General features: G+C 34.4%; 3 protein-coding genes across 3 annotated transcripts in view; 2 read left to right on the top strand and 1 right to left on the bottom strand.

Annotated features, from left to right (window-relative positions):
• LOC125661189 (uncharacterized) overlaps nt 1-3,347 on the top strand; it is a 29,050-nt gene extending 25,703 nt beyond the window's left edge. Inside the window, exons 16-18 of the mRNA XM_056147319.1 lie at nt 1,289-1,377; nt 1,624-1,765; nt 2,179-3,347. Coding sequence (XP_056003294.1) covers nt 1,289-1,377; nt 1,624-1,765; nt 2,179-2,949 — 1,002 coding nt within the window. The 3' untranslated portion in view covers nt 2,950-3,347. The remainder of the gene's footprint in view (nt 1-1,288; nt 1,378-1,623; nt 1,766-2,178) is intronic.
• Nucleotides 3,348-17,115: 13,768 nt separating this feature from the next.
• Nucleotides 17,116-20,706, top strand: LOC125672800 (uncharacterized). The gene is made up of 5 exons (XM_048909012.2): nt 17,116-17,300; nt 17,562-17,653; nt 17,974-18,081; nt 18,810-19,415; nt 19,613-20,706. The coding sequence occupies exons 1-5, from the start codon at nt 17,275-17,277 to the stop codon at nt 20,275-20,277; spliced, it is 1,497 nt and encodes a 498-aa protein (XP_048764969.2). The 5' UTR covers nt 17,116-17,274; the 3' UTR covers nt 20,278-20,706.
• Nucleotides 20,707-21,429: 723 nt separating this feature from the next.
• Nucleotides 21,430-23,527, bottom strand: LOC130049532 (putative nuclease HARBI1). Its single transcript, XM_056147318.1, has 2 exons — nt 23,254-23,527; nt 21,430-22,773 (listed from the first exon to the last, which is right to left on the bottom strand). The coding sequence occupies exons 1-2, from the start codon at nt 23,361-23,363 to the stop codon at nt 21,717-21,719; spliced, it is 1,167 nt and encodes a 388-aa protein (XP_056003293.1). The 5' UTR covers nt 23,364-23,527; the 3' UTR covers nt 21,430-21,716.
• Between the last annotated feature and the right edge of the window lie 1,553 nt (nt 23,528-25,080).

Genomic DNA, 25,080 nt, shown 5'->3' with positions numbered 1-25,080 from the left:
ATGTATGTATTGCGCAAAATTTTGTTGACATTTCTCTCTCGACATGTTCTTGCATGACTTAATAATCCATCAAGATAAATTATCATATATAAATCAATTTGTATATTTCTTGTATAAGAATATTTCTTCTCGAAAATATATAACCTTCATTTCTTTTAAAGACGATACAAACGCAAGTATATCGATTGCTGCTTTCTTATATAACTGGTATACATGTAGAACAAATCAGTTTTATAACGAATTCGTTATATTTGAATTATGAATTCGCTATAAACGTATAGCGAATTACGCTTATAGCGAATTTTTATAGAGGGTCCCCAGAAATTCGCTATATCAGAGTTTTACTGTACTTAGAATTAAATTGTGATAAATTTTCACGCTCTCTGGACAGACAAATAACTCTTCTTCTGCCTTAAAATCGACAACTTTATGTTCTCCTTCAAATATACCGTCTTTACTTGATTCCTAAAAAATAGCTTCTTTAACAAAACGAATAAAGGTTTCGGAAAGTATTGTACTTTTTCGTTAGATTTTATATACGATCCCGATAGTTTCCGAAGCTACACGATAAACGATTTTCACGATAAACGGTAAAACTGATACACGCAAAACACGATACACGATATACCTGATAAATGCAAAACACGATTGAAAACGGAAAACCTTATACACGATAGGATAGGATACACGCACGATACGATAGGATACACGCACGATAGAGCACGATAGGAATGTCAAGAATAACGTTGCGGGTACTGTTACTCTGTTTACATGGTCAAGATATATGGTTTATTGGGGTAAATAAGCCAACAAGGGATGCTTACTCCTCTTAGGCATCTGATCCTAAATCTGGTGTTCCCAGGGATCTGTGTTTGTCCTACTCTTAATATTCTTAGTACTCTTTATATGACTCCACTTTTTTGGAACGCTGTTTTCCCCTATAATAGCTCTAAAACTTCATTGTTATTTCGGATGTCAAATATTACGGTTGAGCATCACTGAAGAGACATTATTTGTCGAAATGCGCATCTGGTGCATCAAAATTGGTACCGTATAAATTTTACATTATGAAAGTGATCACTCTTCACGATCTTCACTTGTTCATCTATATAAAATATTTCTTTTGGAAATCTTTCGTTTTGCCTCTTTTGTAATATTGAAGATATATTGTTGGGGCATATAAATGGTAAAACCACACACAATTTTTCTTCTCTAATGGAGTTTGAGTGCAGTTTAAGAATTGCTAATGAGTCATTTAGCATTCATATTTATGAGACTTCTTATTTAGCGACCAAGTGATGAATACAGTCGATTTAAAACAAGACTTGCTGATATGGTCACAAAGACCGAAAACAAAAGGATGAAGGAACATTTATGGTAGGAGAAACACTGCTTTCCTCGTTCTGACATTTTGAAGTTTTCAGTTTACGGCCTATACTATATCTGTTGTCTTAGTTTTACATTTTATTTCATTATGATAAGGCGATACCTAAAGAAATTATCATATGTGTTGATGATGTCAAGCTACTTTTGCTAAATTAGTTTTCACTTTTGTAAAAGAAATAAATCATTTCACGAAGTTATTCTTTTATATCGTAATGTCAATGATATGTTTATTTTCAGTTTCCTAATTGAATTTGCTCATAATGCAGAAAGAGGTATTAAAGCGAGGCTGAGGATATTTGACCTTTCTGAAGAAGATTACCAGGCTAAAATATCTCATATGGAAAAACAAATTATAGGAATGGAGGAAAAATGTAAACAGGTATATGTATAATTGAAGGAGACTACTGACAACAAGTTCATGTTACATGTATTTGAACAGAGATACTATGGTCGTTATGACGATCTGATTTACCAATATAACCTTTCATTGGGTCAAATACGTGTTTCATACCGATTGTTGGACTGTTCTTTAGACACTGGTTTTGCTTCGGAGTCCACCGTTTATTTGATCAAGATATAGGATTCATGACAGGTGTGACCGGTCGATAGGGGATGCTTACTCCTCCTATGCACCTGATCCCACCTTTGGTATAGCCAGGGGTCTGTGTTTGCGCAACTCTCTATTTCACAAGATACCAATAATTTACGGTTTATAGGGACTAAGCGCGGAACTTGTAAAAGATATATAATAATGCTTAACTCCACGTTAAGATACCCATATTTACATTTCAGGTTCGGGAAGATCTGATGGAAAAATTGAAAGAAAAACTAAAACTGTTAAGCGCTAAACTGGTGGAAGATATGAATAGTAGTTTGTGGAAAGACAAAGCTCTAAATCCACCAGACAAAAAACCGATCAAAGAAACGCGATTCAGAGATCTAGCAACAGAAATCCCAGCTAGGATTGAGGCAATGATCAAGAAGTGGATGACTGATGGGGAATGTCGAAAACAAATTGAAGAAACCGAAAAAGAAATGATAAGAAACTTTCTAACAATGCAGGAAAAATTGAGTAAAATTGAGGACGATTTGATGGGCGAGTGTGAGGAAACAGAGTCGGATTCCAACGTGCCGTTGGTGGTAGGAATATCTGCCACTTCCCCGCTCTGGGTACCCCTCCTCCTTATAGCGGGAGTGGTGTGTTTTCCAGCGGTTGTAATTCTACTTCCACTGATTATTGCCAAAGCGTATAAATATACCCGTGAGGAAAATAAAGAGAAAGTTATAAATTTGATTTATGGTAGATGCATTCAAAATCTTGATGAGAAGGCGATTAAAAAATCTCTGAAAGTCGTCGTAAAACCCGTGAAACGCCAGATATATAAATGTTTTGTGGAATATATCCCTGGTCATTTGAAAAGTGTCAGGCGAACAATTGAAACCCTGAAATGGGAAGAGAGCTACCTTAAAGAAAGAAAGGATCTCTTCATATTCTTGAACAATACCTTCGTAGATGTCAGAAAGAATATACATGATCTTAGGAAAGACTTCAATATGATATGATGCTACTTGATTTCACTATCATATGTTATGTGTTTACGTGTGTTCGATCACCCAAAGAACAACATCCTAACATGATAATTTCTAATACTTTTTTTGTAGCGTGTATGTATGCTTTTTAAATGATTTCTATTTACAAATCTATCTGTTGTCAAATTTGATCTAGATGTGGTATGGAAATGAAGACAATTCGGAAATATAAAAACATGCGGTAGAAACTCTCGAGGATCACAAAAAAAAAAAAAGGAAATCGGAGAATAGAATTCCTGGACAGTCGTTTTGAGCATGTATATTATTTTACCTCGTTGCATTATACGTAACGGTATGTTAAGTAATATCGCAGATATTGAATTGAATTGCTGCTTTGTAGTATTTAACTCTCAATACAACTTTATCACAAATGATATTATCTCAGCTTCTTCTTCGTCAGCTTCCAATATCTGTGTAGAAACATTTCATTAATACCTGCACTATGGTGTTTATGTCTCCAAAATACGAGCTTGTTCGGCATGTGATCATTTTTATTGAGACTGGTTAATGACGGATACGTGAATGTTACAGTGGTGTCAACGATCTCGTTTAAAGTCAACATTCGTAAATTGTATGTTCCTGCCAATGATTTAATTTGCAAATACAAGCTATCATTCTTAATGGGATTAATGAAATTTATCAATGTTTCATTTCATTGTTTGAGGCGACATATACCTTTTTACCTTTATTGCCAATGTATGATTTGTTAACGCCCCCAAATTTTACAAATTTTTATTATCAATGATAAGCTGCGGTCAATCAAACTTTTAACAATAGAGCTTAGGTTAATTGACGTTTGCAGAGACCATGGTCTACAGCTACCCGAGAAAGATGTTTTGATAACAATCATGGCTAATGATGACCGGCAGTCTTCAGATCTCCAGGAAAGCCCCAGTATACCTGAGTTTTGATAGTATTGACTCTCACCTAGAATATTTTAATTTCTAACGTCCCCTATAGACTGCCATTTATCATCGTATTTTCTCTCTCCATCTTTATACATGTATTATAGATTAAACAATCATAAATTAAACAATAATAATAATAAAAAACAAAACAAAAATAAGTTATTGGAATATTTTCTATTAATGATTTATTGTGGCTTTATATTTATAAAAACATGAACAATTCTTTATTGGCGCAGCACATCAACATGTATAATGGTTATATTGCCCATGCGTAAAATTGTTACAGTAGTTTAAAAAAATGCTTCTATTTGAGATACCACCTGGATTATAAATTACACAATCAGAAATCAAACAACAGTAAAAAAGCATAAATAAGTTATTGAGATATTTCTATTTATAATTTATCACGGCTTTATATTTAGAGAGAGAGAGAGAGAGAGAGAGAGAGAGAGAGAGAGAGAGAGAGTAGTGTTGGTGAATCATATTCAATTAAAAAGAGAGTTATTGAGCTATTTATAATTTATCACGGTTTTATGTTGAGAGAGAGAGAGAGAGAGAGAAATGTGTAAAACTGTAGCAATAATATAAATGAAATAATATGGCATGGCAATAGTGTTGCATACGTATGCCAATAATTACTCATTTAGTCAATGATTGAGGGTAAGGGAGAGAGAGAGAAAGGGGGAGTAGACTAGCTATGTGTCAGCTTCTGTTTGGGATACCATCGTTACACAAACACTACGTCCACAGAAACCCTAAAGAGAGAGAGAGGAGGGGTGTAGACTTCGTGTCAGCTGTTTGGGATGCCATGTTACACAAACACTACGTCCACAGAAACCCTAGAGAGAGAGAGAGAGAGAGAGAGAGAGGGGGGGACTTCGTGTCACTTCTGTTTGGGATACCACCATTACACAAACACTACAGTTACAGAAACCCTACAGACGGCCCATATTGAGGGGTATCTTGACCATTCTTCATTTGGTTGTACATGTACACAGATCTACTTGGAGTTATTCATTCTCTCGAAACATGGATATTTTACCTACTACACCCACGACACCGCGAAGTCCCAGGACACCAGGAAGTACCTGGAAACGCCGGGTAATATTATATTTTGGAAATTATTTATATACGATATATAACAATTTAATTAGAAGTTTTAAAAAGCAAAGGTTTAGAAATGGGCTAAACCTGTCATTTGCAATACATAAATATGACCACGTTTGAAAGTTTACGGGAAATAGAAATGCGGTAAGCATGTAGGTAGAAATTTTAATATTTTTTTTTTGCACAAATCAAGACACTAAGCATAATTTGTAATAACCTGAGAAATGTCCTGTGTATATCATAAAAATATACACAACAACAGATCTCTTGGCCAGGTAAATTCCAGGTAAATAACATTGACCATGGATAAGCTCTGCCCACATTCAGTCATCCGTGGAGCAACCGTACGGTGTTTTTTGGGGTCTTTAAAATGCAAGCCAACAAGTACAAACGTGCGAAATCCAATTTCAGAAATTTGGGCTAAATTTTCCAAAGTTTTAAAATTTTCTAAATTTCTATTCCTTTATTTGTTTAGCGTTTTATAATATTTCTTCTGTTATTATCCGAAAAGCATTACTGTCGAAAATGAACACATTTCAAGTCAAAATAAACAATCAGTCAAGTGTGACAAATGATAAATGTATCTGAGATATACATTGTCATCGTACTGGTCATAGCTATGTAATGGTTATCTTAAAGCATCCAAGTAATATTCACATCAAATAGATGGGCGGTCCTTCTGTCACGAGTGCGCGGAGCTGGACACACCAGAGGTGGAAGCAGGTGCCTAGGAGGAGTAAGCATCCCCTGTCGACCGGTCACACCCGCCGTGCGCCCTATGTCCTGATCAGAAACTATATTATCGAAATCAACTATTTAACCCGAGGCGATACTTGTATATATAGTAACATTGTTTATAGGAAATCATTCGGTGATAATATTTTTTTCATATGACGCACCTTCAAAGAACTGTGTTACTAAAAATAGAATACCCATGTTTTGACCAAAATAGACTCATAAAAATGCTATATATTCTTAAAGGTTTTGTTAAATGAAAAGATCATACATTTTCAAATGGCTTATATAAAATGAAGAAGAAGGCTACTGTTTACGAATTTCTATTGTCACAGTGAGTATTCGTTATGTGTTACAATTGTAACCGTTGCTGTAGTTAACGAAAGGATTTTCTAACGGAAAAACATTCCAACTTTAAGACAATTTTTCTCGAAACAGCTTCAAAAAAGTTTTATAATTAGATGGATAAAGTACATGTTATTGAATATTTTTTAATCAATATTTTTTTTTTTTGAAAGTTTTTACTGTACTCGGAAAAATATATATGAAAATTGTGAAAAATGGCAGGAAAATAATATATTTTCATCTTTTTAAGTTTTCTTCTACATATAAACTATTCAACAAGTACACGTTTCTGTCATATTTATTAATATCTAAAATGATCTTCTTTATGTGGTTACATACCACAATGATATGTCTATAGATGTAAATGCGAGAAACGATGCATAGCATTTTGGGTCGGGATCGAAAGTCCGTTTATCATTAACCCATTTCTTTCAGATTTCATAGGTTATTGTAAACAACTTATTAGACCGGTCTTTATAAGATATTTTGCACTGAATGGCGAGTTTAACTTGCAAGCATTTTGGCTGGATAGTTTGGAGTACGTGGGCAATTAACAGATTAAAGAAAAATGCTTGGTTGGCAATTGTTTTTCATTTTGAAATTCACTTATCATTTAACTCTTGTGAGGCTGGTCAACGACGTACGTTGTAGTTTGATCGAATGACAAGAGATTGGCATTATAGTCCCGAGTATAAAAAGAATGAATGCCCATGCTCTTTTAAAACGTATATCTTCAGAAAAACAAAACTGAAAATACATTCAACATGTTCAAGGGAATCCTTAGTAATAAAACAAAAATATAATTTATCAACGTTTGTGTTTTACCCTAAATAATTCATTGAAAATATCTTTTATTTGAATAATCATTTTGAATTCATTTTTGCTCTATGTAATATGAAATTTAAAACATTTATAACAAAGCATCTGGACATTTAAAACTTTGGCTAACAATTCTAGAAACATGATATGGCTCAAATTTTAGAATAAACTTTTTAGCACTTGATTTCCTTATGAATCCTTTGTAAGTGAAATGTACGTTTTTACAGTCGTATAATATATATGCTTGTTCAGGAAAAAATAAAAATGAGAACAGAAACTACAGACATTTGTGTCATTAATATTGTAAAATTTGGACAGTTTATATTAATTTTATTAAATTTTAGGAAAATACATGTAATGTAGAAATGGGATTGTTTTAAAATTCAATAATGTAGTTTAAAAAATTAAGTTGACTCATTTATCATGTTTATGGCACTATCTTTTACCAAGTATGATTACAGGTTGCTTTCAGGTGACAAAACAACTGTGTTTTACATAATCCGTGTAGATATTAGTGTCTGTAAAGTGAATTGAAAATTAATTCTTAATTATTTCATCAATGCATTCAATTAACTATAAGATTTTTAAACAGTTGCAACTTGTAAGTTTAGATCCTTTATAAACTGTATACTGATAAATGTACATGGAAGAGTTCTTTGAAGCTTAAACATTTTATTTCAAAATCATACTTTTTTAAAAGTGTAACCCCAAACAAGGCATAAACATGATAAAGGAACAAATGAGCATAGAAATATATTTGTACTAACATATTTACAAAGCAGAAGCAGATCCAGAAAAAATATAAGGGTGGGAATGGAGGGGTTGTGACTCATGTCTGTACCTTCTCCATCCAGAAAGGGGTGGGTGAAGAGCCCAAACATTGCATAGAATAGACCATTTGAGCTATTCTATGATGCATCACACTATACATGTATTTTTGCATGTCAGCACAACTTTATTACACAGTTCAACTCATTAGTGTTTAATTTTTTCATAAGTTGTTTCCCTTTCGAATGTAGGTACGTTAGGAATTTCAGTTGAAATAATTTGAATAAACACCATATATAAGAATGCTTTCATGTTTATTTGACAATTTGTCGTTTATTTCTTCATAAAGTTTTGATATTTTGTTTGGATTCAATTTTTTAGACTGGCTTGATGTTCAAAATTGAATTCATGGACTCCTTTGCTTTCCTTTTGTACTTTCACTTGGTTTGATTGATTTTCCTCCTGTCACCACTTTAAGTATGTCCTTGGGTTTTGCAGATACCTATAATACAATAAGATAGACACTGATTTTCTGGACACAAGAATTTACTTATTTTTCTCTCCTCAATATATGATATATATTTCTTTAGTTTTTGAGAATGTTTGAACATTTTATATCATAAAACTTTCAATTAAAGTACACACCTCAGAGCCTAGTAATCATAGTACACATTGATATTTAAATTATACATGTAGTTAGAAAGAATAAAAATACTAAAACAGCATATAAAACTTTTGAAAACAAGAAATGCTTAAAGAAACTTGTATATGGCATTGAGAAGGTGTTCCAAACATTCTAAATCAGTGACAAATAGGTTCAGATACGAGTCAGGGCAACAGCTGTATCGGATTTTGAGTCTGGTCTCTGAGTGACCAATATTTTCCTATAATGGGGGGTGGGGGTGACTTTGACCTCATTATCAGAAGGGGTCATATAGTGCTTGTATATCAGGATTATTTATATAATACTGCTCTACCAAGTTTGAGGTTTATAAAACATTTACACTGTAGATTCATTGGTACATATGTGCTACATGTATTTAGAGTTATGTATTTACCACACAGAGGTTTCCAATGCATGTAGTGATGGTAATGACACTCCATGATGCTGGTATGAAAACTTTAAAGAAATATACATTAGCTAAATGACTTGATCTTTGTTATATTTATATATTATTATTAGAAATATACATTCAAGAACCCATGCATTGACCAGTCCCCATGACCATAGCAAATTGAGGCAGACTTTAAATAGTAATATAATAGATATCTAATAAAAATGTCAAGAAGACTCAACTTAGTTTTATTGGTTGATATGAAGATTTATAATTAACATTATGAATTGTTTGACAATAAAATGGAATTCTTTAAAAACTACAGACCCTATTAAAATATTTTCTTTGATATGTCTAATAGTATGCATATATTTTTAAAATATGAATTCTGATTTGTCAAGAGCTGAATGGTGACCACTAAAACAAATAATTTTGTGCATATGAAATAATTAAAAAATTGTGTGTGTTTATATAGAATACCTTGAAGGAAAAAAAATGATGTGTGTATAACATAAATTGAAGAAAATAATCCCGTCAAATCTGAGATTTGAACCCTGTACTTCCAACGTGCTAATCTGGATACCTAACCACTACGCTATCTGTGATTTGATTAAATGAGGATTACATTATATACTAAACATTGCATCTCACAAAGTCATATCATGTCTTACATTTTTATATGCAAATTCGACTGAAATCTACATGTAGTACATAAAACCACACTCTTTTAAGATGATACCTACTCCTACTGATCCTCAGTTAGGCATAGTCTCCATTTCTATCTGAGACAGAAAGCGTTTGTGTGGAAGATACATAGATGTCTGCTATTATTCCCGTCGATTAGCCTAGGCCTAAAACATATCAAAGCGTAACTGTTGAAAGTATGAGACTTTTTGAAACAAGAGAGGGGGTGTCATCTGTTCACAGTCGTACAATGCTGCATTGTATAATACAACATTCGTTATGATTTTTATGCTAGTAATAATACATATTGCGAATTTTGACTTATTAGATATGTAAATCACACCATTTGACATTACCAGAATGCGCTGACTTGGTGACATGTGCATGTCATATAATCAAGTTATGTTGCTCGGTCTTCGTTGTCGGCTGCTCCACACACGGTCTATCTTCAGTGACGCCATATGCATCAATGTATTTCTGACACTCTCCGAAGGTAAATATATTCGTTTCCTTTAGTTAAGGCTTGAGGGTAGATCACACTCTGTCGGAATATTGTCCTACACGGCATTCAGTTTTGGATCCGCCATATTCCGCGCACTTAGCGTGTTGACAACGCAGCGCCCCTAGCGATCATCGAGGTTAAATTCAAGAACGATAACCGAAATTACATTAAAATCGAAACAATCAGAGAGGTTTTAAAATGTTATATTGAAACTTTAAAAAAAAAATTATTATTTCAGAGCATGCCTTTTTTATTTGTTTAATGTTATGTAATGATATATTTTCATACCCGCTTTGCTGTTTTTAGATTTCAATGGAATTGCATTAAATAGATTTGCACTAAGCGTGAATTCTCCATGTTCATGATTATCTGTCCATAATTTTGGAACAAGGCGAAATAAATCAAAACTACTTTGTATATTTGCTAAACATATTACGGTGAGTTAGTATGCTAAGTTTGGGTTCATTTTGTGAACATGGACTTATCACGAAAATGCGACTTTGCCTGATTTTTACGTGGAACCATACCTAATTACTGTACAGCATGACAAATTATCAGAATATTAGAAAGAATGATTTATATGGTATTAGGTTTCTTCTTTAACATGAACCGACAAAGGTTGACTCCCCTTTGTGGCATAGTCAGTTAGGTTATATTTCTTTTTTAAATCTACATATTTCATGAAAGGTCAATGGAAACGTAAAAGGATACCAACTTGATGCAGACACTAGCAACTGCGGATTTTAGTTAACAAATTGGTTATGTGACAATCATTTTCCGGGGTGGGGGTGGGGATCAGTATCGTACACCCTAAAAACAAAATCACAAAATGGGGGGTGTAAGATATTGAAACTTCGTTCAGATGCAGTGTTCAACTTCGGACCTACTGCAAGCATGACGAAGACAATAAAACTTCGACAGTTTTATCAGACGCATATTGGCAGCAGTACGGATGTGTTTGCATGATTAAAACTGTACGAAATAGATACAGAGGACGCCAGTTGTGTAGCGCATGAGCTTATTGACTTCGATGCCCGTTGAGATTTTGCCCTCATAATTTTTTTCCGTGGAGTTTGATAGCTTATTTCTGATGTCGATGTTGCACGATTGTATTTTTGTCTGTACCAAAGTTGGATACTGAGACAGAAAAGGAAGTAAAAACTGCACATGCCCCGACAGTAATAAGAAGGGGGACTGCTAATAAGATATGGCGTTCTTAATGAGAAGAAGAGGGGTGGGGTGTTGTAGAATTACTTATAAGAGTTGTCGTTCTTTTCTTAACTACTATATGCTTGGAATAACACAGTTTATCTATATATGATAAACCGGCATTATATATATCTATGTATATGCACATATATACACTGGTAAGTTGTTTGGATTGTATTTTATTAACCCAACATGTAAAACTTATACGGTACCAATTTTGATGCACCAGATGCGCATTTCGACAAATAATGTCTCTTCAGTGATGCTCAACCGAAATGTTTGAAATCCGAAATAACTATGAAGTTTTAGAGCTAAATATAGCCAAAAACAGCGTGCCAAAAAAGTGGAGCCAAATTCGTCCAAGGATAAGAGCTATGCATGAGGGAGATAATCCTTAATTTTGAAATGAATTTCTAAATTTTATAACAGCAATTAAATATGCATCCGTATTTTCAAGCTAGTAACGAAGTACTTAGCTACTGGGCTGTAGAGACCCTCGAGGACTAACAGTCCACCAGCAGAGGCCTCGACCCAGGGGTCATAATGTAAAACTTATACGATACCAATTTGATGAACCAGATGCGCATTTCGACAAATAATGTCTCTTCAGTGATGCTCAACCGAAATGTTTGAAATCCGAAATAACTATGAAGTTTTAGAGCTAAATATAGCCAAAAACAGCGTGCCAAAAAAGTGGAGCCAAATTCGTCCAAGGATAAGAGCTATGCATGAGGGAGATAATCCTTAATTTTGAAGTGAATTTCTAAATTTTATAACAGCAATTAAATATGCATCCGTATTTTCAAGCTAGTAACGAAGTACTTAGCTACTGGGCTGTAGAGACCCTCGAGGACTAACAGTCCACCAGCAGAGGCCTCGACCCAGGGGTCATAATGTAAAACTTATACGATACCAATTTGATGAACCAGATGCGCATTTCGACAAATAATGTCTCTTCAGTGATGCTCAACCGAAATGTTTGAAATCCGAAATAACTATGAAGTTTTAGAGCTAAATATAGCCAAAAACAGCGTGCCAAAAAAGTGGAGCCAAATTCGTCCAAGGATAAGAGCTATGCATGAGGGAGATAATCCTTAATTTTGAAGTGAATTTCTAAATTTTATAACAGCAATTAAATATGCATCCGTATTTTCAAGCTAGTAACGAAGTACTTAGCTACTGGGCTGTAGAGACCCTCGAGGACTAACAGTCCACCAGCAGAGGCCTCGACCCAGGGGTCATAATGTAAAACTTATACGGTACCAATTTTGATGCACCAGATGCGCATTTCGACAAATAATGTCTCTTCAGTGATGCTCAACCGAAATGTTTCAAATCCGAAATAACAAGAGGTACTGTGAGCAATGGTCACTAAGAATACCCCCCCCCCCCCGCTTACCCCAATCTCCCAAAGGGTGTTGGTAATAGGTATAAACTACCTCTTTTCTAAGTGTAAAAAACAAATGGCATGACAAACCGAACCATATTGCTACTTCGATGTCCAGTGCGCTTGACATTTGACCTTTGGACCCCAAAATCGATAGGGAACATCTTCATCCCATGTGTAGTTCACATATATGATATGGTGACTGTAGGTGGAAAAGATAACGCTTTAGAGCCCGGAAACCACATTGCTACTTTGATGTCCAGTGCGCTTGACCTTTGACCTTTTGACCCCAAAGCGATAGGGAATATCTTCATCCCATGGGTAGTCCATATGTATGATATGGTGACTGTAGGTTGAAATTATAACGCTTTAGAGCTCGGAAACCATACTGCTACTTCGATGTCCAGTGCGCTTGACCTTTGACCTTTTGACTCCAAAATCAATAGGGAACATCTTCATCCCATGGGTAGTCCATATATATGATATGGTGACGGTAGGTGGAAAGGATAATGATTTAGAGCCCGGAAACCATTGTGTCTACAGACGGACGGACGGACAGACGGACAGACAGACGGACAACCCGATTCCAGTATACCCCCCCAACTTTTTGCGGGGGGTATAACTATGAAGTTTTAGAGCTAAATATAGCCAAAAACAGCGTGCCAAAAAAGTGGAGCCAAATTCGTCCAAGGATAAGAGCTATGCATGAAGGAGATAATCCTTAATTTTGAAATGAATTTCTAAATTTTATAACAGCCATTAAATATACATCCGTATTTTCAAGCTAGTATCGAAGTACTTAGATGTACTTAGTTACTGGGCTGTAGAGACACTCGGGGACTAACAGTCCACCAGCAGAGGCATGGACCCAGGGGTCATATCCTCTTACAACTGCTCATTTTTGTCAAGATATGTCACTACATTAGTATTCTACCAAAAACATGTTTGCAAAACTCCACACATAACTTATTCATTCTTGGGTTTATGCTATTTTTTTTATTTCTTCCCTATAACTCCTCTTAAAGATTGAAGGTGAAGATAACGAACAGTGATCAATCTCATAATTCCTATAAGCAATACAAAATAAAGAGTATACAACTAACAAATCCTCATTACTTTAAGTGTAAATTGACTTATCCTGTACCTTTAAAATTGTGTATGATGTTACTTAAAATTTGAAAGTCGATTCTCAGACCTATATGCAAATCAACTAGGAAAATTTCGACGTACATAACATCGAAAGTATCAACATATGACAGTTAAATAGCAATAATAATTCAATATAAAAATATCGACTCAGTATGTGGTCTTAATTTTGCACAAGAGAAAATTAGTGATCAATTTCATAACTCCTACAAGGAGTAAAAATTCAGAGTCCTGTACTGTAACATATCGGAGGTTGGATCAAACGCCTAGAAGGAGTAAGCATTCCCGCTGTGAGCCTTATATCTTGATCAATTTAATGTATAGATGATTGTTTACAGGACTCCATTCCCCCTCTTTGCATTTTTGAATGGTAGTTCGGGTGTATTTTTGATACAATATTAAACTTTATTTAAATGGAACACGCAAATTTCCCATAGAAACCGTTTTTTGAAATATCATATCACCGATTATAAGAGATGATTAAGGTGTGCAATTCAGTCGGCGATTTAAAAAAAAAATCTGCTCTTCGCAGAGACATCCCATCAAAAAAGTAACTACCAACTGAATAGAACGGTCATTCTAAATCTAGTGATGATTCTTGGATTTAATGTATCGCTAAATTGGTGCGCAATAGTTTCTTCACGCCGTTGAATTGCATCGTTTCAACCTCACTTATCTACGTATGAGACAATAAAAACCGAGGTCCTGTGTCAAAGCAGGTGTGGCACGATAAAGACCACTCTCTGCTCAATGACCATAAGCACCGAGCATAGGCATGAATTTTACAGCCCTTCACCGACAATGGTGATGTATCCATATGAGTGAAATATTCTCGAGAGGGACTTTAAGCACTATTCTATCAATAAATCAATCACTACCTACAACGAACGGATGATGTGGTGTTATATATATATCTGCTGCGGTCCACTATTTTTAGAACTAAAAAAAGAGACGAGCTTTCCGAATACCATTTGCTTCTCAAAAACTTAAGAGAATATCGGAGATACTAAAAGAAGCTAGTTTATTGTGTATAAACGACTAGATAAGTTTAAGCTTATAGCATGGCAAATAGGGGATATCTTTTTGGTGTCCTGGGTGTCAGAAAATAAATGTTAAAATGGCCATTTATATTTAGATATAGAAGAAAAATTAATATTTACAATGTCTGGAAAATTCATTGGAGGCAAATCCAAATGTCTTATCATTGTAATTATGATTTAGAGTTTCTTGGTGGCATATTTGCTTAATTCTATAACATAAAGTTTTGATTCTTTCACCAATTAGCCAAAGAAATAATACTATTTCGGAAGATGTTATGATCGATTTGGATCTGAACACATGGAAGGGGCTTGATGAAATATTTGGTTTATATAGAGTCACACCTTTGGAAAAACGAATGCAATGTGGAGCATTGACAATTGTGCTTTCATGGTTCTTTCGGATTTCCATGAAAAAGTTACCTACCAAACCGCGAAATGCTCTTGAAGTTTTAATCATTTTTGTAAATATGCAAGTCGTTTTACAACCGGCTTGGTCAGTTGTAATGAAATTATGGTCTCTTTGGCCAGGTTCAACGCCTTTACTTGGTCTTCGTCCATGTTTATGAGTTAACGATATTCTCTCACCTTTTTCAGGTCACCTGAGTAATCTCATGTGACCTATTGTAATTGGTTTTCGTCCGTCGTCGTCCGTCGTGCTTTAACAATTGAACATTTTTAACTTCTTCTTGATAACTACCAGTCCAATTCTTTTCATATTTGGTATGAAGCATCATTAGGACAAGGGGGACATAAATTGTAAATTTCAGGAATCCTGAAATTTACAATTTATGCCCCCCTTGTCCAAATATGTTTCATACCAGATTTGAAAAGAATTGAAAGGATAGTTATCAAGAAGAAGTTAAAAATGTCTCTTGTTTACACATTTGATAACTGACCAGTTTGGCCCCACCCCGATACCAAAACGCTTACCCCTGGGACCATCAAATTTACAATTTTGGTAAAGGACTACCTACTCTTTGTAAATATTTATTTACTTTCAATTTAGTAGCAATAGCACAAAAGATGTTATTTAAGTGTTTTACACATAATCACTATATAACAAGTTTGGCCCCGCCCTGGAGACAAAACCCCTACCCCGGGGAGCATCAAATTTACAATTTTTGTATAGGCTTTCCTGCTCTACGTCACTATGCATTTAGTTCTTCTTACACATGTGTGGGTCTTCAGAAGAAGATTTTTGAAAATTGGTCAATTTTGGGCAGCTTTTGTCCCACCCCTAGGGTCCTAGGGGTGCTGGAGTCCTGAAATATACAATTTATCCCCCTTGTCCCAATGGTGCTTCATGTCAAATTTGAAAAGAAATCGAATGGTAATTATTAAGAAAAAGTTAAAAATGTTAAAAACGACAACCAATTGCAATAGTTCACCTGGGTTTAAAAAGGTGTTTTGTTTGCAAATAAGATATTCTAGAGTCCAAATGTCGTCGTGATTTGATGCATATGAATATCTAAGAAAACATGCCTAAACGACTCAGATAGATATTCTAGTTTATTAAAACAATTGAAAAATAAGAGAACAAACATTGAAAATATTTGTGATTAAATACACAACTTAAAGTAGCCAGAGTGAATCTTAAGCAATAAACCCGTCAAATCAGCAGAAAATGTCGATCCATGAATCATTGTCATCCTGTCAGTAATTCCTGCTCGTAAAACCCAATGTGCATTGACTTCGGACGTCATCAGTTCGAAAAATGCGAAAGAGAAGCACCGAGCACGTGTCAGATTTGTAAACAATTTCACATGCCATTTTTATAGAAAATTCACTATCAAAATTTCATTTCAGTGGCACATTTGCATAAGTATTATTTTCTTATACTTATAGTGCTTCTTGCCATTCATGAAACGATGCATATTCAAACAAACGACACGTGTAGTTACACACGTCAGTTTCCATCTTTGTATACGAGTCGGTCTCAGCAACCCAATTACGTTCGGCAATCATCTCTCTCATGCCCGTGTATATGACGCATTGGCGGTTTATACGGAAGGCTCATTGTCTGTTTGCTCTTAAACAATATCCCTTTGTTTATTTTGCTGAATTTTTCTTCAGATCTTGGGGGATTATATCAATTATATCGATAGGAGTTAATGCATAATTGGATAGTTGAAAAAATGCCGTCAGTTACAGCTTGTATTACTTTAGAAAATATTTATGAAATTAAAAACGTTATTTCTTAATGTTATTTTAATCTATGGATAAAATCTTCAAGAAAAAAAACAAACAAAAAAAACAAACAAACAAAAAAACCCAACCAAAAATAAAAACAAAATAAAAAAAACCCAGGTCAGTTAAAAATTGACAAATCAGAGAAATATATTCTAAAAAGAAAGTGGAATGGAATGGTCAAAATTCAGAAATGATACGAATTTCTAATCTGAACCAAGCCCAATCGGAATTATAGAATAGTAACCATTAGACGTTTTCGACTGGTCGTTTTTCTGAAGTAACAGAAAATTGTTTAGATAAATTTTCATTCGACTGGTATTTCGTGATGAGTAACAAAAATCCGTAGAGTACAAATCTCATCGAGGAAAAAGGCGCGATGAGTAGGATCATGTGATCGAAAAAAATGGCGGAGGGAGACGAGCACAAGTCGTAAGTATTTTTCACTTGGCTTTTTTTTCATGCTATTTTAGAGGTATTTCATAATAAAATAGATGTATTTGAAATAAGAATAGATAAGGATTTTCCCCCCTGAGCTTATGACGTCAAACAGACGCTCAGAACTTTTACTATGGACTTGCTTTGAGTGAGTCCGAAATTCCTCCAACAGTAACGGGCTGTTTCGTCACGTGCATATGATATATATTATATCATATTGTATTGTACTCTTCACTGCATAGCATTTTGTTACAGGTTCTGGCAAGAAGTTCAGCTAAATTATCCGGATGGCTTCTCCTTTAAGCAAGTGTTGGACCAAAACACAATAAGAAGATTAGAGAATGGAGGTAATTTTTGAAAATTCTAAATGAAAGTGATAGGTACTGTAAGTGTTATGCAGATTAATTAAACTTTGAAATGGCAGATGAAATGTACAACTTTTATAGTTGAATCCAAACACATTTGTCCATATGATATCACTGATTTCAGGCATTTAGCTGTTGTATTTTACTACAAAAAGATTGCCGAATTTAATTAATAAGAATAATATTATAATCTCGGTTGTCATGCAGATTCAAAGTAGTGAAAACATTTTCTGATATAAATAATAGGATATTCTATCTTTTAATCACTGCATTTTTATCTATTATAATTCACTTATCTCCAGATGAAGAAATACTAGCACAAATGAGAAAAAATTATGAGGAGAGCCAGGCATCTAAAGTTAATGCAACCATGGCAACAGAATGTACAAATTTTCTTGAGGATGAAGCAAGTAAGTAAAGGAAAGGTGCAAATTACTATTTTAGAAACTGGATTTATTAAAAAAATATTGAAATGTTTAGAAGGGGGGGGGGGGTTGTTGCTAAAATTTAAAGGATTTGTAGGAAGTAAATTTAGCAAGTTAATTGGTTGGATTTTTTTCTTAGACAATTCATGATGTTAAGGGAATTAATGAATACACTGTATTTGCTTGGACATATATATACTTAGGCAGTCCTCAAAAAATTTTCCATTGTAGATATGTGTCTGCATTCAAGGAAATGCAGAACTGACGGCATTTGCAGAATTTTTAATCATAACACTCAATGTATACATATGATTGGATATTTTAAACTATTTGGTACTTTCTATAGTTGTTTGGGAGGTTGGTGTTACCCAGAACACGCCCCCCCCCCTTAAAATTTTCAAATTGAAGGTAAATCGTGGTCGTTAAAAGAAGCAAGTAATAATTTTTCCACTCACAAAGACATATAAAACAAAATATTTACCTTTTATGGGAGAACGTATATCCTGAAAATTGTGTCATTTTGAATTTTTCATTTTACCTCATTAAAAAGGACAGAAAAAGTAGTACAACTGACTACATAGGAGACATATTTCAAGTGCTATAAAATCAGAAGGCACTTGGGACCTCAAGACAGCAAAAGCCTCCCCCCCCCCATGAGAATAAAACTCTTAACCTTCTTTTTCCTTTTACATAAGTAAACATTTTTGTTTCAGGCGATATTGAAGATTCCTCTGCCAGTACCTCTTTAGGTGAGACTACTAGTACGTCATGTAACAATGCATGCTGGAGTAGAGAAGCCACTGAGCTTTTGATTCATCTGTATGAAGAATATGAAGAGAAAATGGAGGATCCAAGAAAGAAGAAAAAAGATATTTGGAAGTTAATTACACAGGGGTTAAAAAATGGTGGCTTTGAATTTTCGCAAACCAAAGTGGAAGGCAAATGGAGAAGTTTAATCGCTTCTCATAAAACTCTGAGGGATAATAAAACTAAAACTGGGCAGAAACGTAAAACTTTTCAACATTTTGAAAGAATAGATGCCATTCTGGCTAAGCGTCATGATGTTCATCCATTATTGTTATCGGGCTCCGATGTAAATACATCAACAGCAACTGTTACAAAATTTAGCACCAAAGTTGATCATTCTCTGTTAGAGTCGAAAGAGGAGGAGAATGATTTCAAGGGAGATACAGACTCCAGCACTTCAGACAAAGAAAGGGTGGCCTCTGAAACTTCTCCCGAAAATAGCAGAAAAAGCACATCTGCATCAGCATGCAGACGACGTGAAAAAAGAAAGTTTGCTAGTACTTCAGAATCAGGTACAAAGTTGATAGAAGTTGTATTAGAAATGGAAAAACAAAGAAAGATTGAAAGGGAGGAAAGAGAGAGAAAAAGAGACGAGCGAGCAAAAGAAAAAAATGACCTCTTAAGACAATTTTTGGAAATTATGAAAAACAAATAGAATGATATTCATGTATTGAAAAGGACTATATCAGCAGTATATTTTCTTTTTCAGGTTGCTATAAAATTTGTGAATTGCCACTGCACATTTTGAAGAAAATTTTTGAGTTTGTTCAAAGGGATGATCTTAATTGTAAATTGTTTTCAGTTTGTAAAAAGTTCAGAAATGTAGTCTACCTCACAAGAACTAAAATAATCATTCACATTGAAACACTTACAATTGACTGTGGCATGAAGTTGATGCCAGACTTGGAAAAAGTGACAATAATTGGACTAAGTGGTGGGCAGAAAACCAGTAATATACAGCCAATTATCAACTTATTTGATGTGAACTTTCAAAAACTTGAAAGTCTTGTCCTGAAAGGATTTTTTTTAAAGAATAATTTTTTTCAGTTACTGAGTTCTTTGTCACATGTAGAGTTACGGGTTTTGAAATTTGTGTTGTGTGATTACAGAACAGTTGGAGAACTGAAATGTATTCTAGAAATACTTCCCACTCTTAGATATTGTGATGTTGCATGCAATTTGGAAACTGTTTTGGACTATCATGTTTTTGCAGAAATAGCCAATGAATTGGTTGGTCAGGTGAACTTAAATCTAAATACTTTGGAAATGGTGCCATCACGTCTGCTCAGACACAAAAGAGCAGAGTACAGAGCTAAGTGGCCAACAGGGCAGCTGTTTGTTAGGCTGGATTTGCTGCATTTTACTAGATTTTAGCAAAGTCATATTTGTTGAACATTTGAATTGTTTGCTGTAAATTGCTATTCAATTTAGAAAAGATCACTTACCATTGGGGTCATTTGTGGCTGAATTTTACTAGATTTTAGCAGTCATGTTCATTTAATATTTGAAATGTTTGCTGTGAATTCCTAGTCAATGCAGAAAAGATCATCTGGGTATTTTCTGGTCAGTTGTTTTATACTTGAAAGTTTACTCATGTATAAACATTACATTGTTGATTTTTTGTATTTTAATTATTTTTCAGTTTCACTTGTTTATATTACTTTACATATGAATAAGATTATTCAAATGTACATTGTCTATATTTTTTCTACAATTTTTCTGTTTACAAATTTTGCTCAAGTAGAGTTTACATTTTCTTATGCCATTTTTAGTTATATTTCTTATTAAAGAATTACAATTTTATGCCATTTTCAGAGTTCTCATTTCTCATAGGATATGAAAGTAAAAAAGTCCCGATAGTCTCAACCAAGTTTGTGCACATGACTGTAAATGTTTACCATCTGTGTATGCTACTGTACAGTTGTACATTAACATGTATTTGTAAAGTTCAGTGAACTTTGATAATATTGCCTGTATGGCAAAATAATCAGAGCAGTTAAGGAGGAATACTACACTAGAGAAATTTGATAGTATAAAAAAAAGATGGGGGATTTATATTGAAAAACTTCCAAAATTTACTCTATTTAGTCAAAAAATGTCGTTTTAGTACAAATTAATATGAATAAAATTTAAAACTCCTCCTGGATTTGAACCAGCGATCGACAGATTATGTACTACCTTAATAGGCAATTAAATCCAACATGAATAGACAAATATTGCCGATAGTTTTATTTGAGTTTTATAAGGAAGTTGGCCATTATAATGATGTAATACGCCTCCTTAACCCTGCTTTCATTTAGAGTGCTCAAACCTTACTTTGTGGGTTTAAATTCCATTGTATCAAGTGTAAGAAAGGCGAATAAGGTCTCGGATGAAACCGCAAGAACCATAGTCCAGTGTTAATTGCTCAAAGATGGCAATGAAAGAACCTGCATTCTGCTTGGATTTGAATATGTACATGTATATTAAATTGCACATAGATCTTTATCTCCTTGATGTGAATGAGAAAAATTTAAAAGACACAAAGTATTTTGAAGTTTTATTATTTTCATCAAATGTTGGTTAAGTGAAAATTAACATTCAATATCTGCTAAAAGAACATGCTTTTTCATCTCAAATAAAAAAAATTATCGTGGAATTCAATGTACACTTAAAATGTTACATACTGGAAATAGTTAAAATGGAGTGAAATATGATATAATAAAGTTTTGTTCTCTATTTGGACAGTTTTCCAAAATACACAAAACACGTGTTGTTTGACAATTGTCACATTTCAACCCCATATAGTACATTTATTCATGTTGAGAATGAAATTATAAAGCTCTTGCTATCTGAAGTCTTTTTACTGATCCCCGGTAGAGTAAATTCTCATCAAAATTTTCTGCACCTGGCAATTGTTGAGGTACTGGGTCATCATTCAAAAATTCTCGAAAGTTATCATCGTTCATGATGCAAATATTGTGCAGAATGCATCCTGTAACTATTGTGTGTATGATGCTCTCCACTTCATTTTGATTGATGTGTTGCAGTCGAGTAAAACGTCCTTTCAATAGCCCAAATGCCCGCTCAACAGTGCTGCGTATACTGCTGTGTGTATAGTTGTAATGCAGCTGCACATTTGTAAGACGACCATTGTCCCTAAAAGGAGTCAATAACCAAGACATGTTAGGGTATGCAGAGTCCCCTAGTAAATGTCCCTCGCCACATAATGCTTGACCATTCTGAAAGAGTGGTGATTGTCGTAGAACTCGAGCATCATGCACTTTCCCAGGAAATCCAGCAAATATGTTGGTGAATCTTAAATCCTCTCGAACTACCGCTTGTAGAACAATGGAATAATAATCCTTACGATTATAGTAGTCTATTCCTCTGATTGATGGTTTTTTAATGGAAATGTGTGTTCCATCAATCATTCCAACAACACCTGGGAAATGTTTTAATTCCATGTACATATCCTTCATTTCTTGTTGCTCTTGAGGTGTAGGCCATAAAATAATTATATTCAATAGATAATCGTGTATAAATGTTATCAAATTACGTATTGCGTAGGAGGCCGTACTTTCACTCACACCAAATCTGTCAGCTATGGCTGCATATTTATCCATGCTAGCCATGTACCACAAGAATATCAAGAGGCGATCTTCTAAAGGTATTTGTGGCGATCCTCCTGTAGAATGTCTGCATAGAATCCCTGATACATTCTGTTCAACACATATCTCAGAAATTTTACCTCGGAGACATTCCACACTTATTCTGGAGACCCTGAAGAAAGTTTTAAATTCATCAACACGAAAGTGCAATGCAACATTGCCTGTGTAATTCTTCTGTCTGTGTCTGTCTTGTGGTAGGATACACTGGTTTGTTGATGAACTAAAAGAATATGAAATACTTCAGAATTAAGCCTAATAGTTTAGGATTTTATTTATGAGTATCCAATATTTAAAAACTGAATAAGTAGGTTCCATTCTATTTCTATCCTAAAAGTACTGTTGCCCAATCTTGTAAGTTGTAACTGTTATTGTCAACTGGGGAGGGGGGGGGGTTCATACCGACACCCCTTAAAAAATGCCTCAGAATTATTTGACATGCGAAAATTACTCAAATATAAAAAAAAAAAAAAGAAAAAGAAAAAAAGAAATGGGTCAGATACGCTAGATCCGATGCTGAAAGTATTGTTAAACAGAAATTCCTGTCTTACCCACTCTCAATCGTTCTTTTATCTATGGACGTTTGCTGTTTGCGGCTGTAATTCCCATTACTGGCATTCATGAAATAAAGGGTAAGACTGAGGAATTTCGGAATAACACGCATTAGCTGTTACAAGACTACATACGAATCTACAATACTTACAAAAGTAGCAATAACGAAGATCCAATGTTTTCTTCATCGCTATCTTCCTCATCGCTGGTATCAGGGTCTTCAATAATTAAAAAAGATGCTGTTTTCTCTACCAGATCCATATAGTCTATGAAGCGGAAGTGACGTACCTACTTTCATTTTTATAGATTATCGACGTTTAGTCAAATTTCTGTTCGACTGGTACATCTCCGTTTAGTAAATTTCTTCTTCTGCGCAAGTGGGCGGAGCTTATTTTTATTCATCGGAAACGTACCAGTCGAAAACGCCAATTGATAAATTGTAATCAGAAAACTACATTCCCTTGATGTAAAATCACTACTGACATTAGATGGTATATCTAGTGATATTTTGGTCGTTTTTCAATTAGCATATTCAATTGACCGACGGTAAAAAGTCAATTTTACAGAAATTATGCATTTGAACGTGTAATATGCAAACGGTTTATGAACTATTTGCTGCTACCGTTGAACATTGCATCTGTTGAAAATAAGTGCTAAGGTTCACACCTTTCTGAGGCGAGTGACTGCATAAAGGAGTTGATAAAATCAACTCCCAACAAGATGTGTTTGTTTTGTGAAACACAAATGCCCCCGATATTGGCCAATACCAAAGATGGCCAAGGTCATAAGGACAATTATATTGGTATCAGTAGAAAGATTTTGTCACATGAAATGCTCATGTGCAATATGAAAGCTCTGATATTATACAATTTATTATATCATTTAGAAGTTACATGTATGACCAAGAAAAGTAGGTCAAAACTCAAGGTCGACGTCACAAAGTCAACAAGGTCTTTTCACAAATAATACTCATGTAAAATATCAAAGCTCTAGCACTTACTTTTCAAAAGTTATTAGCAAAGTAAAAGTTTTTAAAAAGTGGCTCAAACTCCAAGGTCAAAGGGTCATAAATGTCGGTACCCACGGAAAGGTCTTGTCACAAGGAATACGCATGTGAAACAGCAAAGCTCTAGCACTCACTGTTCAAAAGTTATTAGCAAGGTTAAAGTTTTAGCCAGAATGACAGAATTACAGGCAAGACAAAAACAATATGCCCTCCCTCCAATCTTCGATCTCGTGTGCATAAAAAGGGAGACGCCCTTTGGAGGCACATGGTTTAACAGATTGGTAAGTTCCATCGGATTATTCTTCGAGATATCAAAGATTTGTCATGTGTACATTCAAATAATAATCAGCTTTGTTACAGAAATCTAACTTCATGTACCCAAATTAAAAACTTCCATGTTTCTTTAAGAGAGATGTTTTATGATTCATTTTCAGATCTCATGTGCTCGATCTTAAAACAATGGAATAGATGCCGTCAACATAAGCAATATTCTTCCTCATAAAATAGTTCAGTCTTGCATTCTAACATATTGCAAGTTCAACTATACACTCTGCATTTCCTTAGACGTTAGGGTCTTTGTAAATAACTTGAAGATATGCATAGTGCAAGGAGTTTGATTCTCGACAATTTTTTATTTTATCTGATATTCTAAATATTTACAGGTTGTCGAACTGTTTCAAATTTGGGGAATTGTTTTACGGTTTGTGTATCTACCTCTTGTCACACTTTTAATTTTCGACCCTTTATTCATACAATGCAAAGAAAGTACATGTGTGTCACAACCTGATAATGGCTGATACTACCCGAAGCAAATTTCTACAGATTATGGCTGAAGAAAAACACACCCTGTAAGCGTTTTCACGGGCATATCATGTTCCGATTGCAGTACTCATGTTAATAAACGTTTTGAGCATTTTCCTGTTTTGAAACTAGTCAACATTGAATCACAACAAACTGAAGGAAAATATACCC

Source organism: Ostrea edulis, chromosome 8 (assembly GCF_947568905.1).
Source record: "Ostrea edulis chromosome 8, xbOstEdul1.1, whole genome shotgun sequence".
Classification (NCBI taxonomy): Eukaryota; Metazoa; Mollusca; class Bivalvia; order Ostreida; family Ostreidae; genus Ostrea; species Ostrea edulis.
This window is presented reverse-complemented; position numbering and strand designations above follow the sequence as displayed.